A 17,288-nucleotide genomic window follows, 5' to 3' on the forward strand; every position below is an offset into this window, starting at 1 on the left:
TTTTCAACGAATACAACTATTCGTTTACGCGTCTTTTGTCCATTCCATCGGTTGTTGTTGTTGTTGTTCGAACAGCGCACACGCGCCAACAAAAGAACAGCTGGAACGAAAAGAAACGACGAAAAACATTTTCTTTTCGTTTTCGTTTCCTTCCATTCTTCTCTTCTCGTCTCGCGAACCTCGATAAACGTTCGTCTCTCGTGCCCGTTCGTCGACGAAACGTCGTCCCCCCTCTTCCTTTTCTCCTTTTTCGCACCTCCTTCGAAATTACGATACGTTCTCGTCGGCTTCTCAGCGTCAGCGTCGAACGTTGACGGATGAACGGGCTTTACGACGATATCGAGACGACGGTTGGTCTGTCCAAGTGACCGTTGTCCAGAATAATTTTAGTGGCCGCCGTGTTGGGCGACGAATTGCCAAGCGTTACGATATGCGGGGAAGCGAGTTGATGATGATCGGGAGAATGACTCGCGGATAACATGACCGGCGATCGATTCGCGCAAGGAGGCGACGGGCACTCGACTTTCGGCGAGTGCGTCTCGAGTAGTTGCTGATGTTGATGCTGATGTTGATGCTGCTGTTGCTGCTGCTGCGGTTGTTGTTGCTGCGAGGCGATCATATCGTAATACATCTCCGACTGATAAGAGACGATTCGGCTGGCTGACTGTGGACTCCCGTACAGGTTGCTGCCGTAGCTCACTTGAGGCACTGCGGTATGGTTCATCCTCAATTCTCCGTACGTACCTGCGCAAACGTTGCAACGTGGTGAACAAAATCTGCGAATAGCGCGGCGTAGTACAACGACACGAACGAGATACGCTTACCTGGCTCCAATTTTACGTTGTTGTTATTGTTGGTATTGTTGTTGTTGTTGTTGTTGTTGCCGTTGTTGCTGTTGTTGCTGCTGGCGGTGGTGATGCTGGTGTTTCCGTTGTGACGAGTAGAGGTGCCGTGGCTCGCGGAAACGCACTCTATCGTGGTAGACGTTCCTGAACGCGTGGACTCGACTCGCGGTGCCATCATACGAAGTCCCCTTCCAACCGGCATAGGCACGATATCACCGGGCCCAGGGACGAAACCGCGCGTATCTCTGTTAGCAGCACAAATACACACAAGCATCAGAACAAAGACGGAGACTACGGTGGACGATCGTTGGAAGCGTCGATCCGAGCTACGAAACGTACCCAGGTAGCCACCGGGGGACTGATGCCATTCGAGTTCGCTAGTGCGACTCTCTGGAGCCGAATCCACGCTGCTCTTTCACATGGCCCAAGGTGGAACAGCGTTGATTCGGCTTTAGCCTCGTATTTAATAGGTGTACGAGTTGAATCTTCGACCAGGAATAGTCGTAACATTCGGATCGAGTTTAACGATAACGAATCGTTCGACGGTTGTCGATAAATGTGTCGTATAAAAATCCGTATATCCGATAACGTACCCCTCGAGAACCACCTCACCGTTGCCTGTACAGGACGCGACGGTGCCGGCGATCGCCGTCGCATCGGTCGATTTCATCTTGGGCTTCCTCTTCCTGGTTTGAATGCTGTCCTTTTTCATAGCGTGAGGTCTGTTCACGCCGTGCAATTTGAAATAGAGCCCGCATGCGTTGCAAACGGGCTCACCTAACGTGTTCCTGCGCCATAACGACGTCATCGTCGTTTGGCAATTGCTGCACGACGTGCCCACTCGTCTCGAAGCGGACTGCGGACACACGAAATCTCGTTAAAACGCGTGCTAACTAAGCAACTTGCACACGACTTGGACACGAAGAGAGAAAAACTTGAAAGAGAAGGGGCGAGAGAGGAGGAACGACGACGACGACGACGACGACGACGACGACGGCGACGGCGACGACGGCGACGACGACGACGACGAGAGAAATCGCGGGGCAGGGAGATCGTGACAAGATATCGCAAGAAAGAGCCTCTTCTCTTTCGTCCAAGTAGAAGAAACGAGCGAGCGGACAGACACTTATAAAAGAAGAAGCAAGACGGAGAAGGAGGGGAAAGCAAGGTTGATCAGGTTGAAAGAGATCTTACATCTACCGTTTAACTTATGATCGATCAAGCCCGAACGCTGACTCGTGCGCGGCGATCGCCAACAGTTCGAGGCGATCGGTATGGCGCGCGAGCCAGCGTAATCGGCTATACCCTCTGCGAACGAAATCAAGCGAGCCTGCCGCTACGACGACCTCGATCGAGCGAGAACCGAGCGAGAACCGAGCGACGACGAGAGTCGACAAAGCGATTTGTTGGCGGTTTGGTCGCATCGACGAACGACACGCTGCGTACACGCGTCTAGGTAAATCGGCGCACGTCGTCCGATCAGGCTACGCAGGATTTCGAAACGGAGCGCGATTCTACCATGGGTATAGTGGCACCTCGAAGCTACGACAAACGTTCGACCGGTAGTTGTGAGCTACTTGCGAGCTACGCTGCAAAACAGAAGTCGTTTGTTCTACTCTCGAGTCTTCGAGGGAAGTGCGTCAAGACGGAAGTAAAGCGAGCAATGGGAAGAGAAGTAACGGACGATGAAAATGATCAAAACAAGGTTATCGATGAAGCATGATCAACGTATGCGCGAACTGGGTGTGATCGAAACGGGAGAAATAAAATAGTAGAGATAAATATAGCCAGCGACCGTGCGAGCGATAGAAACAGAAAGGTAGATGGAGAGAGAGAGAGTGAGAGAGAGAGAGAAAGAGAGGGCGGGAAAGAGAGACACAGAGCGACACAGAGAAACAAAGAGAGAGAGAGAGAGAGAGAGAGAGAAAGGAAGAATATATACGCCGGTTGTCACGTATGCACGGCGAGATGAACGAGATGAGCGAGCGAGTGAGTGAGTGAGTGTGTGTTGGGGGATGACACCTACCAAACGCCGGTTCGTCGATTTCTCCTCGACGGCGCGACGGGCGCCACTATACCCATAGAAGCCTTTGTAGAAATCGCCCTGGTCCGCCACTGAAACAGAGACAGGATGCCAAACGTTAGGGGTGCTTCTAGTCGTACGCGTGCGCGCCTAAAGCAAGCGGCGCCTCCAATCCTTTCGTTCTTTTCTCAGACGTGGAAAGTCGAAAGAGCACGATGTATCGCATCGGTCCTCGATGCGCTACCATTGCGTAGCACGCGTCTGTTCGCGTACCGTTCTTGAATCGCGGATACCGCCCGATCCCCAACGTGCTACCACACGAATGGCAAAACCATGGATCGCAGGCCCATTTCGGACTCGGGCGAATTTCCACACAGGCTCCTGTTTTCTATATGTACGCGGCACCGCTCTCCCGGCTACCAACTTTCTCCTCCCTTTTTCAATGTAAACGGAGAAAATGGTCGCGCGAGAGCGGCAAACGGCAACGAGTGCGACGCCAACAAGCGCGCGTTCGCGCTTTCGACGAGAAACTCGCCGATCTAGCGTTCCCGCGACCGCTTAGCCGGCCGTCGTATCTCTTCTATTTCTTCCTTACCAATCGCCGTGGCTGCTTCACCAAGGGTCGATTCATTCCGTTCATCTTGTGGTAGAGACCGCACGCGTTGCACAGGTAGTGGCCCGTACCATCTCGTCGCCAAAGCGGAGTGGAAATTGCGCCGCAATTTACGCACTCGCGTCCCTCCGTAAAGTATTCCGCCTCGATGTTGTGCACTGTGCGATTTGTACAGTTTCAAAATCGAATCTTCGTTCGTCGTGCCGCGCCTAAGCGGCCATCGATGTTTTCCGTATCCGTTTACCCATCGGAGACCGGCGATTTCGAAACCGCGGGATTTCAGTTCGAAACGCTCGAACGTTGGAAAAGCAGGAGAGAAAAAAAGGACACGACAGGGATACGCGAAAGCACGCTGCTTGCCGTTGTGCACGCGCCAACGATCCGACGTCCGACGACGAATGCCTGGCCGGAGAAAGTGCTTATTAAACGCGAAACGCCCGGAGCCACGTGGTTTTCAAGGTATTTCGAGGAAAATACCCGCGGCGATGGTCGATACCGAAAAATTTCGTTTTTCTATTTTTCCATTGCTCGCAGGCAATCGTCCGAATTTTATTACGCGCGTGCGCGCAACCGGAACTTTCACCGGCCACGATTTTACCGATTTTTCTGAGATTCGTCGAGATTCGTTAAAATTACGCTGAAATTCGTGAATTCGTCTCGTCGATCGAACGGAAAACAGACGCAAAAGGAGAAACAAAGGCGAAACACGCGCGTGGGGAAGGATACAGGAAACGTAGGAACGCGCGACAAAGGATGTCGAGGGATATGGCGTTATCAGAATTTCCGCTGTTTCTCGATAACAATAACTAGCGGTCGTTGCGAGTACGCGGCGACGCGTACCGCTACGTCCAGCTATTTAAATACGTCACGACGACGAACGGTATATCGTTGGCACGCGTTTCCACGATCGTTGCTGCTATTACCGAAAAAAAAAAAAAGAAAAAAGGAGAAAAAAAAAAGGACGAGATACTATCGACGAAGCGACGAACGTCGACGAGAGATGTAGCCACGACGAGATTCGGTCTCGCGTTACTCTCCGAGACGGCGACATCGAAACGAGAAGAGGACGAAAAGGTCGGCGTACCGGTAGTCGCGTATCCGGCAGAAACGGGACTGGGAAGCAATCGGATATCGTATATTAGTAAGCAAAATGTAGCTGACATCAGCTGCCATCATCTTACGATCTCTAGTCGCTCTCAACGACGCGATACCGAGACGCGAAGAAACGGAGATGCCGGACAGGCGGAGGAAACGCGGAAAAAAGACGCGGAAAGCGTCTGGGACGCTTCTTTCCGACGCTTTTGTAAACGCTTACGAGAATTACGACGTACGCCTCTCGCGGATTCTGTTCAAACGAAGGGTACGACGAGAGCGGTCGGTAACGTTATCCCTTTGCAGGGCCGATGTTGTCGTCACAGAGACAGCGAAGAAGCGGATGATCGTCGGTGTGACCGCACGGAAATGCTAGATATTCTTCGTCGTAACCGAATATTCAACGATGACCAAGACGCCGTACACGCACGCACGCACGCATGCATGCACGCACGCACACACACAGAGGGAAGATGACGAAGCGACGGGGAATGAGAATGGCAGAGTCTAATTACTTGACGAAGCAGTGCCGTAAGGGGCACGGGCAACCGCGAGCCCTCCCCTCCTTTTATCGAGAGGGTGAGAAGGAGCGGAAAGCTAAGGTACGCGTCGACGAACAACGCTACGATACGCGAGATACGTAAGAACGGTACGAGGAGAATCGATGCAAAAAGAAAAAAAAAAAAGGGAAGCGAATTAACGGAGGAAGGAGCGCGTACGATTCGGGATAGAAGAGACGACGCGGAGAGACGGGAGAAAGCTGAAAACGGGACGGTGAAAAAACGAAACGCACGAGCTCGCGAGATCGTTACGATAAAGAGAGAAGCGATTCGAGCGTACTCGAACGGAAAAGGCCACGTGCGTGCAGTGCAGGTTGGCGGAGGGCGCGAGCAAAGAGAGACGAAACAGGACAGGACACGTCGAAGCGACTCGACGGCTGCGAGGTCTGGCGAGCAGAGTCAAAGTTAAACCGAGAGCAGGCGCGTGGTCGATCGTAGAGATTCGCCCCGTCGTTCTTCCTTCGCGTGGACGAGCCTCGAGACTCGACTCGTCGCAGACGCGCGTTCCATAACCACTCGAGATCCGCGGTATGTTAAAAGCCCCGTATTCCTGGTTCCCCTCGGCTTTCGGCTAAAGTAACGAGCTCGGCTCGCAACCGCAGACGCATCGGCTCGCTTTCCAAAAGAACCACGCGCGCACGCCACTTAAAAAGCTTTCGACTCGACTTTCTTCTCCGTAGACAGAGCCTGGCTGCGTTCCGAGATGCGAGCCGCGTGCGTTGCGTCCCACTGCACACGCACGTCGCTATCCACCGTCGCTTATAGTCGTCGATGGTTAATCGTCGGATCCACGGACGAACCTGATCGAAACTCGAAACGAACGCGAGCCGACGCGACGAGACGCGACGCGGGCGAAAGGCGACGCAGCTGCGAGAAACAGCCGCTAGTTTTTTCTCTCGTTGGTCTACGAGAATCGCCAAGCATCTACGACGTCGATCGCAATAAAAAAAAAAACAATCCGCGCGACCTTTTGAACCGGTCGAGTCCTTCGTCGAGATTGCGCCGTGTGATGCACTCGACGCGCGGATGTTATCGCGGCGACCGTCGTTATTACAATAACGCGGCGTAAAAATAACGATCGTCGAAAGCACGGATTTACACCGATCTCGAATCGCAAACAAAACACTTTATCGCGCGAACGCAAACGAACCGAAACGATCGACGACTTTTGCGTTCGGTGGTCGCGCTCGCTTAAACGTGCACGCGTGTTCCTTGTCACCGCGAAATAGCCGCGCGCGATCATAGGAAATCGTTTCTCTCTTCGACAGATCGTTGCGGCATTCTTCGGCAACGACGCGCGTTCCATGTTCTATCCGTGCAGAGAGTTCGACTCCGACTAAAACGCGATCGCGATTCGCCGTCAAACTTATCTAAATTTTGCGGTCCCGGAACAAGATTAGATACATAAAACTCTATTATCGTTGCTTCTGTATCGCGCATAGACAAAACTAGATTGGAAGTGCGCCTGTTGTCTAGGTCATGGTCGTTGTATATCAACGCCTCTTTCGATACCGAGCACGACGATCGTAGCGCGCACGTACCACGCGCTTCGCGGATCACGACGAACGTCCTACGCGGCGAACGCAACCGGTCGTTGCGTCGCGGAATCGTCGCGTTCGTCGAACATCTCCGTTCGCGAACACGCGAGACCGAGAAACACACGGTCGTCGTTTTCAGAGACGAAACGAGCACCGTGTCATCGGTCACGCCTCGGCGACCCGTGCAACCGATAAAAGTCTCGTCTCGAGCAGATAACCACGAAAATTCGTACCATCGGCCGTACCTATCCCTTCGTTGCGCGAGCGTACGCTCGCGCGAGCGCCAAGTACGTTTCCACTCGTCGTATTTTGCGCGCGAGATAACGCGAGATGCGCGCGAGGAGAGGCGAGAAGGGAGGCGAAACTTCGCTTTAATCGACGTATAAACGAAATACTTGGACTACGGAACGATGAAAGAGGGAAGGAGGGGAGGCGGGGGAGAGAGAGGAAAGAATGGAAGAAAACAAGAGAGGAAAGGAGGAAACGGAGGAGAAGTCGGCAAACGAGAGAAACTGTAACGCGATATTCTTTTTTCCAGCGCAGGGACTTGATTTCGGCCCACCGACGTCGCCGTGCGGTCGAAAAAATTTGTCAGGACTCGCGTGCTCGTGCTGTGCCCTCGCTCGATCTCCCGTCCCCCTTTGCCTCTCGACGTTCGTTCGACGAATCGGTAAGCGGCGAGGGGAACGAACGGGTCCGATCGAATCCTTTTCTCGTAATTTACGAGAGCATGCAACACGACGCAGCTGGTGCGTGTCGCTGTTCCTTCGCGCTCCTCCCTCATCGTCGTCATCCACGACGATTTATCGTTTTTTCGAAACTCGTCCACGGGCAGCCGTAACGCGACACTTTTCCGTCTTGGGAGCGACACGGACGGCCAGCGAGTCGACGATACGCGTAAACGTAAATACCGTTTGACGCCGTGTCGTTTGTTCGCGCGGAATCGTTCGAGCAGCGTGTTCGCGAACGAGCGCTTGGCAAGTGGCGCGTAAGGAATGGAAGGAACGAAGGGAAAGGGAGAAAAGAAAGGGAGAAAAGAAAGGAGAGGGGAAAGGGGGCGAAAGGAAGAAAAACGGGGTGAGACGAAAGCGCGGTTCGAAAGGGGAGAGAAAACACGCGACGAAGAGTAGAGAGAAAAGAAAACGCCAGAGACGAAGAAAGCGTACTTACTTGTGCTAAGACTGGCGGTGGCTGTCAGCTGATGTTGCGCCGGGGTCGACGGAGAGTTGACGACGGGTTGTCGCCTGGAAGGAGCGGCATATTGAGTGGCCAGGGTGTCGTTCGAAGGCGAACCGTAGCTCCAGGTCGAAGGTTCCACGGTGGCTCCTACTCCGGTGGTGTTTTGCTGCGTGGAATAAGAGGGGCTGTATCCTCGAAAACTCGGCCTGCCGCAGAACGGTTGCGAAAAGGCTGGCAGGGCCTGATGAGTCACCGTACCCGAGGATTTGCCGCTACTGCCGTAATCCTCCGAAATTGCGGAAAGGCCTGTCGTCCCTAAGCCTGTCGTTCGAAAGATCGGTCGTCGATCAATCCGTCCTCGATCGCACTTCGTTCGTCGTCGAATACCGATAAACTTACCTTGCGCGTTCCATAACTGCTGCGGCGTGGCGGTCAATTCCGTGGGACTGCCGGTCATGTAAGGAAGCCCGTAAGCGCCAGCGGTTCCTGTCGCGCTAGCCGCGGCCATACCGGTTACGCTGCTCATCGAACGATACAACGGACTGAAACAACACGATGATACACGCTCGATTGTACAGGCTGCATGTTAGCGAGGAAAGCAGCAGCCAGGCGAGGATGATGCACACGCCCCTGCCCTTGGGAATTCGTGCGATCCGATTTGATTTACGATCGGGTCGAGGCAAAGAGGAAATTCGAAAGAGGAAAGGGGGCGAACGAAAGGCACAAACGACGGAAAGCAAAAAAGGAAACCTCGGCGACACGGGCTCGCTAATGTTTCGCGGGAGACCGGAAACCGAAGAACCGTTCTCCGATCCATCGGGCCGTAAATGCGGGCGCGTGCCGAGGCAGGACGTTTTTCGATGTTCTTTTCAGACTAAACACTACCCGGAACACAACTACTCCATTACCATTACCATTACGGTGGCTATTAACGCTACCGTTACCATTAGCGTAACGACCCCCCTACGTTTACCTGAGTTTTGACGACCGTACGACGGATAACCGTACGATGCGAGACACGAGGCGCCTTCCAAAGGGTTTAAAAAATGCCAGGCCACTTACGGACGATCGTCGTCGTTGTCGTCGTCGTCGTCATCGTCGTCGTCGTCGTCGTCGTTGTCGTCGTTGTCGTCGTCGTCGTTGTTGTCTTCGTCGTCGCTGTCTTGTTCGTCGCTGTCTTGTTCGTCGCTGTCTTCGTCGTCGTAGTCGTAGTCGTCGTCGTCGTCGTTGTAGTCGTCGTCGTTACTTTCCCCGCGAGAACGATAAACGCAGTTCGGCTGCTCGCGAAACAGACCTGGCGAAAGAGTTCCGGTTCGCGCAGCGGTTGCGCAACGCGAATGGCACGTGTCTCGCGATGCTCGAACCGTCACGATTTTCAACAATAACGTGCAATTCAACGTCACACACGTACGTCTCTCTGTCCGAGCTCGATCTTCGCGCTCGATCGCGTTCTTTATCGCGTATCTTTATCGCGGATCGGGGCAACGCGTCGAACGCTGGCGGACACGTCGTCGATCGAACGACACAAAGCAAACCGAGAAACGCGTGACCTTGGCGTTTTCTCACGACTCGTCCGACACGTACCGCTCGATCGGTACGTGCTCATCGGACGATTCGCGTATTCTCCCGGAACGATTTCCAACAAAACTGGCTCGAGCAACGGTATTCGCGGTAAAGGAAACATCGATAACCGAACAACCTCGTCCTTCGAACCAATATATCGTTGCCGTTTGCGAATGCGAAAACGAAAATCATCCGACGACGAGTCGCGAGGCGAGCGCGAACAAACACGAGAAAGGTCGAGCTGCGTTCGATGAAAATACGGAGAGAGAGAAAGACAGACAGACAGAGAGAGAGAGAGAGAGAGAGGGAGAGAGAGAGAAAGAACACGGACGATTCGATACGCGTCGTCGTCTCTCGTCACGGTTGCTCGCGTCTCGAACGTTTCACCTGGAATCGCGCTTCCACTTCCCTGTCTTGGTCGTCGTCCACGGCACTTTTCTCTCATTAACCAGGTGTCTGCCAGCTTCCTCGTGCCGTTTCGAGTCGACGGACGTGGACAAGGGTAAACGAGAAAGGAAAGGATACGTACCCGTGGCACGTGTTACGCGCTCGTAACTTCCACGACACGACTGGGTGCAACACCGACATCCACTCGGCCGTATCGACGTCCGTGTCCGAGGTTCCGAGTACCTTCGTTTCGCGAGTCACTCGGGCGACGACATCTCTCCTCCTTCGAGTCATCCGTTGCAACTTGAATTCGCGTCGATCGTCTGTCGCGAGGCGGATCGTTCGAATTTATCTCCGCGATATATTTATATACGACGTTACACGCATCGATAGACGGATCGCCAGATCGGTCGATTCGGAACGCGGGTTCGAAGAAAATTCTATTTAGTTGAGCAACGGTGACCCGACACGCAACCTAATCGGAAATCGAAACCGCGAGGCGACGCGTACCAAGGCACGTCCCCGGAACCTTCAATAACCGGGCGATCGGATTTCTTCCAAGTACCATCTCGAGAGACTCTCTCCCCGCGCTCTTTCCTCCAATTGCCGCGATTCTCCGGCCGCACCAAGTTCCAACGGATCGCGATAGATCCGCTCTTTCTCTCCGAGCGCACCGTCAAAGCGAGAGAAAAGCGAAAGGAAAGGAGATATTTCGGTCGGGTCGCGAAGAATGCAGATATCGCGAAACTCAATCTAGAAGGTCGGTAGCGACAGGGTTATAGCCCCTGTTACCGGATCGCTATCTGAATCCACCGAGCCGATAAGCCCTGCCGCTTCTCACGATAGCGCGCCACGTCTCGTGGTGGGAAGAGAGATCCGAGGTCCGCTAAACTCCGCCGATGGGAGCTTCGTGGCGTGGACCGTACTACGATGTACCATGATACCGCGATATATCGCCAACGCGATAATCTTCGAGACGAATCGGCTGCGTTAGTAACGACTAACGTGCCAGTCTGGAAAAACGTTTCGACGTTCGAGTCGCAAATGAAAATCCCGTTTCCCTGCGTAGTCGCGGCGCGCCGCGCGCTCGGCCCGCGACGACCACCTTCCACCCAAAGTCGAGACTCGCCGTTTATTTACGAGCAATATTTTCGCAACCGTTATCGGTTCCCCGTTTACTTTGTTTTCGTTTCGCGTTCGCCACGAAGCACCGATAAAAACGAAACGTCGCTCGAACGATACAACTCCGAAGGAGGGAAGGGGTTACATCGCAGTGCGGTAAAACGAGAAGCAACGTGGAACGTGGCAGGACTATTTTTGCGAGGAAAACGAGCCACGCGGGTGAAAGGATGGGACGAGGACGAAGAGGACGGGAACGAAGAGGACGAGAACCTGAGCGAACACGGAAAACGAGAATCGCCGCGAGATGAACATCGCCGATAGGCTGGAAAGCGACATATGCCACGATTCCGACGTTCGACGTCTTTGTCCGTCGATCTTGCCTGGTCGGCGCCGCGATCTCTCGAAAGGAAACGAACAGCTAAACGAGAACCAAGCAAGAGGTAACATTTATCGAAAACACTCACTGCATAACGTCGTTCGCGTGGTTGTCCGAAAGGACCTAGAGACCCTTTGCTCATTCGCGACTCGTTCGCTCTTCTTTTGCCCTTCTTGATCTTCGTTTTCTTGCTTCTCGCTATACTCCGGCAACTAAACTCGGACGCGAGAACCGAACGCGATCTCGTTCGACGATTCTTTCGCCGAACAGAAACGGACAACGCGTACTTACGGGAAACGTACGAGGCGAATGGCGTTCCAGGTCCTCGAACGTGGTCAGGATTTCCCCTTCCGTGAATCTCTCCCTTCCTTCGTTTCTTTTCTACGTTCGTTCGCCTCCCCTCTCGCGATACCTCGCTCCCGCCCTCGATTAACGCTCTCTCGCGCGTTCTTTTCAACTCCCCACCATCGTTCCGCGCTTCCCGATCTACCACCGATCCTGCGACCGCCGACCGCCGACCGCCGACCGTCGACCGCCGACCGCCGACCGCCGACCGCCGACCGTTTCTCCTGGCCTCTTATACCTGATCTCGTTTCTTCCTAGTCTTCCCCTACGAGCCAGCTTGCGTTGGAGAAGCGACATGCCCACGAAAACCTACGATACGGATAACAAAGCTGCCTATAATACTACGCGTAGTAAGTAACCGCACGTGTACGTATTTGCACGAAACGATCGTGCCATTGATAACTATCGTCAGCGACGCGACGTTGCGAGCGCGATAATTCTGCCAACGAACCGCTTCTCGCGTTGCGCGAAGAAAAGCTTGAAAAAAAAAAAAAAAGAAAGAGCCGCGAGTAACCGTCTCGAGTTACTTTCATTCACGAGGATCGATCGCGTTCGTACCGCTCGAGTAAAAACATTCAGCGCTGCTTCGCGTCGCTCTTTCGTCGCATCCGTCGCCGTTTCGATCTGCCCGTTTTTCTCGTCTATTCCGTTTACCACGAGAGTTTGAACGACCAAGAACTACTACCACTTACGAGCGACGTATATCGCGCGTCGTACGTCTACCCCACCCTCTCGATCCTCGGACGCAAGAACGCGTTCTTTCTCGAGTCTGTCGCCATCGTCATGTCACACGATACCAAAAGGTTTCTCGGAACGCGATGGGTACGACTCTGTCGGACTGTAAACCCTGCACGATGATTCACGATGACGAACTTTGCGTCAAAGATCAACGATTACTGGCTGCTTACATACCACGTACGCGTCTCTTTTTCGTTCCCGACTATACCTATGCTGCAACGCGTCAAACAAATAACGGACGAGTAACGGACGAGTAACGGACGAGTAACTAACGAGTGACTAACGAGTAACTGATGAGTAACTGACGAGTAACTGATGAGTAACTGACGAGTAACTGACGAGTAACTAGTGAGTAACGGACGAGTAACTAACGAGTAACGACCGAGTAACTGATGAGTAACTGACGAGTAACGAACAAGTAGCGTGCTTTCTTGGATGGCCCGCAGAGAGGATCGAGAAGAGAAGAGAAGAGAAGAACAACGGGGTTACGAGATCGTGGACAGTAAGCGAAGAGGAGACTTTACGTCATCTCGGATCTTACAATTAGAGCGATATAATCACGACGACGAGATATATCCCGCAAAAAGAGAAACGAAAAGCACGGATTGTCCTCTGCACCCGAACTTTTGATATCTAAATTCGAAGGTCGTGGCCCCTGTGCACGCGCACAGAGCATGAGGAAATCGACAAACACGAAAATGGCCAAGGAGCTGGAGCGCGTGCTACGCATGCGTATACGCTGTGAAACCGAGCCCACGAGATTTCGAGTTGGCCGTTTTACGAATCGGAGAGCATCGACGAATCGGAAAATGCAATGCGCGTAATCGACGCGGCTGCCGATAACGTTTCGATCTGCCGACGCGCGAGACACGGACAACGCGCGCGATCGAAGAATCGTTTCTATCGGAGTCAATAAACTCTTATCGCGACAGCGTGAAGAGACCGAGCTCCGGTTCTGGTACAAATCCTATGCCGTGCTCGATTCGCGAGACTCGCGTCGAGGCGTGCGAATTTTTCGCCGATCCTCGGACAAAAGAGGAACGTACGGTCGCGCCACGCACGTTGCAAAATTCAAGCGGACGTAGAACGATCGATGGAAAAAAACGTTCGGAGGACGAGCGGTGACGGTAACGGCGGCTCGTGCCTGGACGAATCATCGGCAAACACCAAAGGACTTTGTGTTCATTTTCACGAAACTGTTAGCATAGGGCCGGCGAGGCGTCACACTGTATTCCGTCGTCGGTTCAGCTTTATTTTTGGTTTTGTATCGCCTACGTATACAATACTCGAGGAAACACGAAGCGTGCATCCCATAAGCCGCCGTGTAAATACTCTTGCGGACGGTAAACCTTCGAGCGGGTATTCACGTCCTACGACCACGCGCGGTTCTTGCGCCTGTCTTACGGCGCAGCAACGCATCGCCGGATGGGACCGCGCGATTTCTCCATTTAACGATCGAACGGCGTAACGTCTGGATGGAACGGAGCGCGGTCGTACCGTGCTGTCGTCGTTGGTCGAACAGACGGAAAAACAGTAAGCGTACCACTACTAACCTGGAAAGCGGGCCTGTAGGCGAGTGCGGCGTCGACGAGCCTGCCTCGTGATCTTGATGATGATGAGGCGTTCCTACCGCGTGATGAGCGTATATCGAGTCCATGTACAGCTGATCGGACACGCGATCGCTGGTGTCCTGGCCGAGACCGTGGTTGGCCTGAACCGAAGACGGTGGTTGCATAGCGGTCAAGTGAGCGTACGATTGCCTACCGTGCTCGCTCGGGCTGTATCCTCCTCCCTCCGATTGTCCTTGACGGTGAGGCGACGACAGTTGTTGATCGTCATGCGGACTGCGACTGGAACTCGGTGAACTGCCGGTTCGGAGAGTCGGTGAACCTCCGCCGCCGCTGCCAGTACCACCGCCACCATTACCCTCCGCGCCACCGCCACCTCCGCCCCCGCCATCTGCGCCGCCGTTGTTACCGTTACCGGTACCTCCTCCACCTCCGCTTGCCCGTATCTGATGTTGGAGGTACGCGGCATCCGGTAACACTTCTTCCAAGTGGTGATGATGATGATGATGATGGTGACCGTGCTGTTGTTGATGGCCGTCGTTCGCACCGACGTCGCTGGCCGAACTGGTCGCACCGGTGGCGCTGAGATTCGGAAACAACATACCAAGTGTAAAATCTCCACGAGCGCCCCTCATAGCTGCGGTAATTCCACTCGTTCTCTCCGTATCCTCGTCCGTCTCTTGATGCGGCAGCGATTGCGAGTGCGAGTGCGAGTGCGAGAGCGAATGCGAGAGCGAATGCGAGTGCGACTGTGCTTCTTGTTCCTCCAAGTGACGATGACTTGCCGAAGAGAGTACCACACTTTGTTGTGTCGCGTCCGATTGTAAGTGCTGCTGCTGCTGCTGCTGTTGGTGATGATGGTGCTGTTGATGGTGGTGGCGCTGAGAGTGGTGGTGGTGATGGTGCTGGTGGTGGTGGTGATCGGTCGCGGTCGGCGAGAGCGACTCGCTACCATAACGATGCATGGTAGAGCGAAGCGCGTGACTGGCGTCCCGATTTTCCTCCGACAACGCGCAGACCCGTCCGTTATCCCCACCCTCGGTAACCGATACTTCTCTCGCCCCTAGTTGAACGTACTCCGACCGATGGTGTTGGTGGTGGTGGTGGTCGTGGTCGTAATCGTAGTGGGGGTTGTGGAGGTGGTGGTCCTGCTGCGGCTGCGGCTGCCTACGCTGCTGTTGTTGGTGATGCTGCTGGTGAAGGGGTTGGGAGACCTGTTGCTGTTGTTGCTGCTCCTCCTGTTTCGAGGAATCGCCGCCCACGTACTCGTCCGAATCCTGATCGCGATAACCCCTTGACAACCGACACACGATAATTCGTTAATATTTCGTGTTTGCCTCGACGCTCGAACGTGCCGTGATCGTTTCGCTCGGCGAACGAAAACGATGCCGCTTGCTTATATCGCTCGATTTCGTCGCTTCGAGATCAAGGACGGATAGTTGAACGCGATTACTCGCGACCGAGCGACGTAACGTGACGCGCCGAAACGATTCGTCCAAGACCTGCGCCCCTATTCGTGGTCGAACGCGCCTAGATACCCAACTGTGCTCACCTTTCTCCGACGTTGGAATCCTGGCTGACGAAGTTGAGCGAGTGCACGCCGTAAGCGTCGTCGACGTCGTTTTCCTGTTCCGTCGAGACGAGAATCGTAACCACCGGTTCGGCGTTACTCGCCTCTTCGACCGCGCCATTTTCAATTTCCTGCTGTCCCGCCTCCAGCCCGCCTACCATGTCCCCGCCTTCTTCGGTTCCATGCTTTTCGTAAGGTAACTGTTGGTGGCGTTGCGGATGCCGTTGTCGTTGCCGTTGCCGTTCCCTCTCCTGGTCGTCCAGTTGTTGCTGTTGTCGAAAAAGTTGCGCCGCTACCGATCTCCCGCTCTCGATTCGCATCAGCCTGATCGATCCTTGGTCGTCGTACCCTTCCACGCTATTCCCGACCACTTTCACGCATCTTGTCTTCCTTTCCGTGCCGTAGTCCGCCGCCGTATCGTCCATGTATTCCGTCAACTCTGTCAACACCAATGCAAAGGATCGCCTAAGCCAAACGATCGATCGACCGAGCGAACGACGAGGCTCGATTTCTCCGATCGTCCAAAGCATCGTCGATTTCGCAAAATCGTACCGGCATTCGCTCTCGATCTTGCGAACCACGTAACAGCGTCGCCGCTGCCACGTATCATAGTAATCGCGGTACAACGAAAACCGGCCGACCGATACACGATCGATCGATTAGATGGAAAATGTGCTGCTCGAGGCGTTTCGATGACACACGCCAACAAACTGTTGCTAACCGCTACGGTACAAAAATAACCATTCGTCGTCGTTATCTGTAGCTCGTTAGCGATCGTGCAAACTCGCTCACATTCTCCTCGTATATATGATTTTACGCGTTCGCGCTTTGCATCGGTCTTTATATATTTTTCAGCTGGAAAACACGAGAACTAGCCGACGCGCCTGGCCAGGTACCAATGCAGAAGAGAAGAAGAAAGAAAATCGAACCTCGACTCTACTATACTACCCTGTATAGTATGTATACTACCCTGTATAGGGTAGACGAAATATTCTTCGATCGCGTTCTTTTTTTTTTTTTTTCTACTTTCCTTCGTCTTCGTTCTCTCTCGATCGGTTTCACAGGAAACACCGTTTACCGGCTGTGTCCCTGTACGCACAACCTCGTCTTATCGAGATACATCGTCCTTATCGAGGGCGATACACGTGTACGATCGGAGAAAGCGACGAAGTCGTTTCGACGATCGCTATGGATGCTACGTTCGAACCAGAGGTAGAAGGGGGAAATTCACAGGGGGTTGAAACAGCGATTAGAGAATCGAGAGGAAAGGGGTAAAGGAAAGACGAAAAGGATGGGAAGCTGAAAGGAGATGGAAGGAGAAGACATCGACGGAGGGGAAGGCGGTGACGAAAGTATCGGAGGCGGAGGCGGAGAGATACGTTAACGGAAGCATAAAACACAGGCAAAGGTACGAATATACGTACGTGAGTTTTGAGAGGAAAAGCAAGACGGTCGCGGAAACTTCGTAAACGATCGAAACGTATCTGTGTGCGGTATCTGTGCTCGAAAGCCCTGTGTCGTCGGTTAACATTCAACCGACCTTATTGACGCTAGTTAATCGAATTGGAAAGGTCAGGTTCGCTGGATTATCTGACGTTGCTCCGTTCCACCGCGACTCGCCAATTCTATCGAAAAAGTGTTCATATATTTTTCGCTAAGAGTTCAAAGACGAAGTGATGTTTGGAATAATGGAATTGACGCGTCGATAAGGAAACTTCGTTATTGCGTGTTCGAATCGGCTACGATCGGATCGAATCGAATCGTATGGA

At 53.5% G+C, this 17,288-nt stretch overlaps 1 protein-coding gene across 3 annotated transcripts in view; it reads right to left on the bottom strand.

Annotated features, from left to right (window-relative positions):
* Positions 1-301: 301 nt before the first annotated feature.
* Positions 302-17,288, bottom strand: part of LOC138179246 (box A-binding factor) — a 31,381-nt gene continuing 14,394 nt past the window's right edge. For 2 of the 3 annotated variants that reach the window (XM_069111850.1, XM_069111852.1), the window contains exons 2-9: positions 15,502-15,958; positions 13,935-15,242; positions 8,250-8,392; positions 7,842-8,171; positions 3,464-3,639; positions 1,439-1,701; positions 825-1,090; positions 302-744 (exon numbers count right to left, since the gene is read on the bottom strand). In XM_069111850.1, the coding sequence (XP_068967951.1) occupies positions 329-744; positions 825-1,090; positions 1,439-1,701; positions 3,464-3,639; positions 7,842-8,171; positions 8,250-8,392; positions 13,935-15,242; positions 15,502-15,958 (3,359 nt within the window). In that variant the 3' untranslated portion in view covers positions 302-328. Of the gene's footprint in view, positions 745-824; positions 1,091-1,438; positions 1,702-2,871; positions 2,961-3,463; positions 3,640-7,841; positions 8,172-8,249; positions 8,393-13,934; positions 15,243-15,501; positions 16,715-17,288 lie in introns of those variants that run through there. The other variant, XM_069111851.1, reaches the window with a different exon arrangement.

The sequence above is a fragment of the Bombus flavifrons genome, chromosome 4 (assembly GCF_040668555.2).
Source record: "Bombus flavifrons isolate JBK064 chromosome 4, iyBomFlav1_principal, whole genome shotgun sequence".
NCBI lineage: Eukaryota > Metazoa > Arthropoda > Insecta > Hymenoptera > Apidae > Bombus > Bombus flavifrons.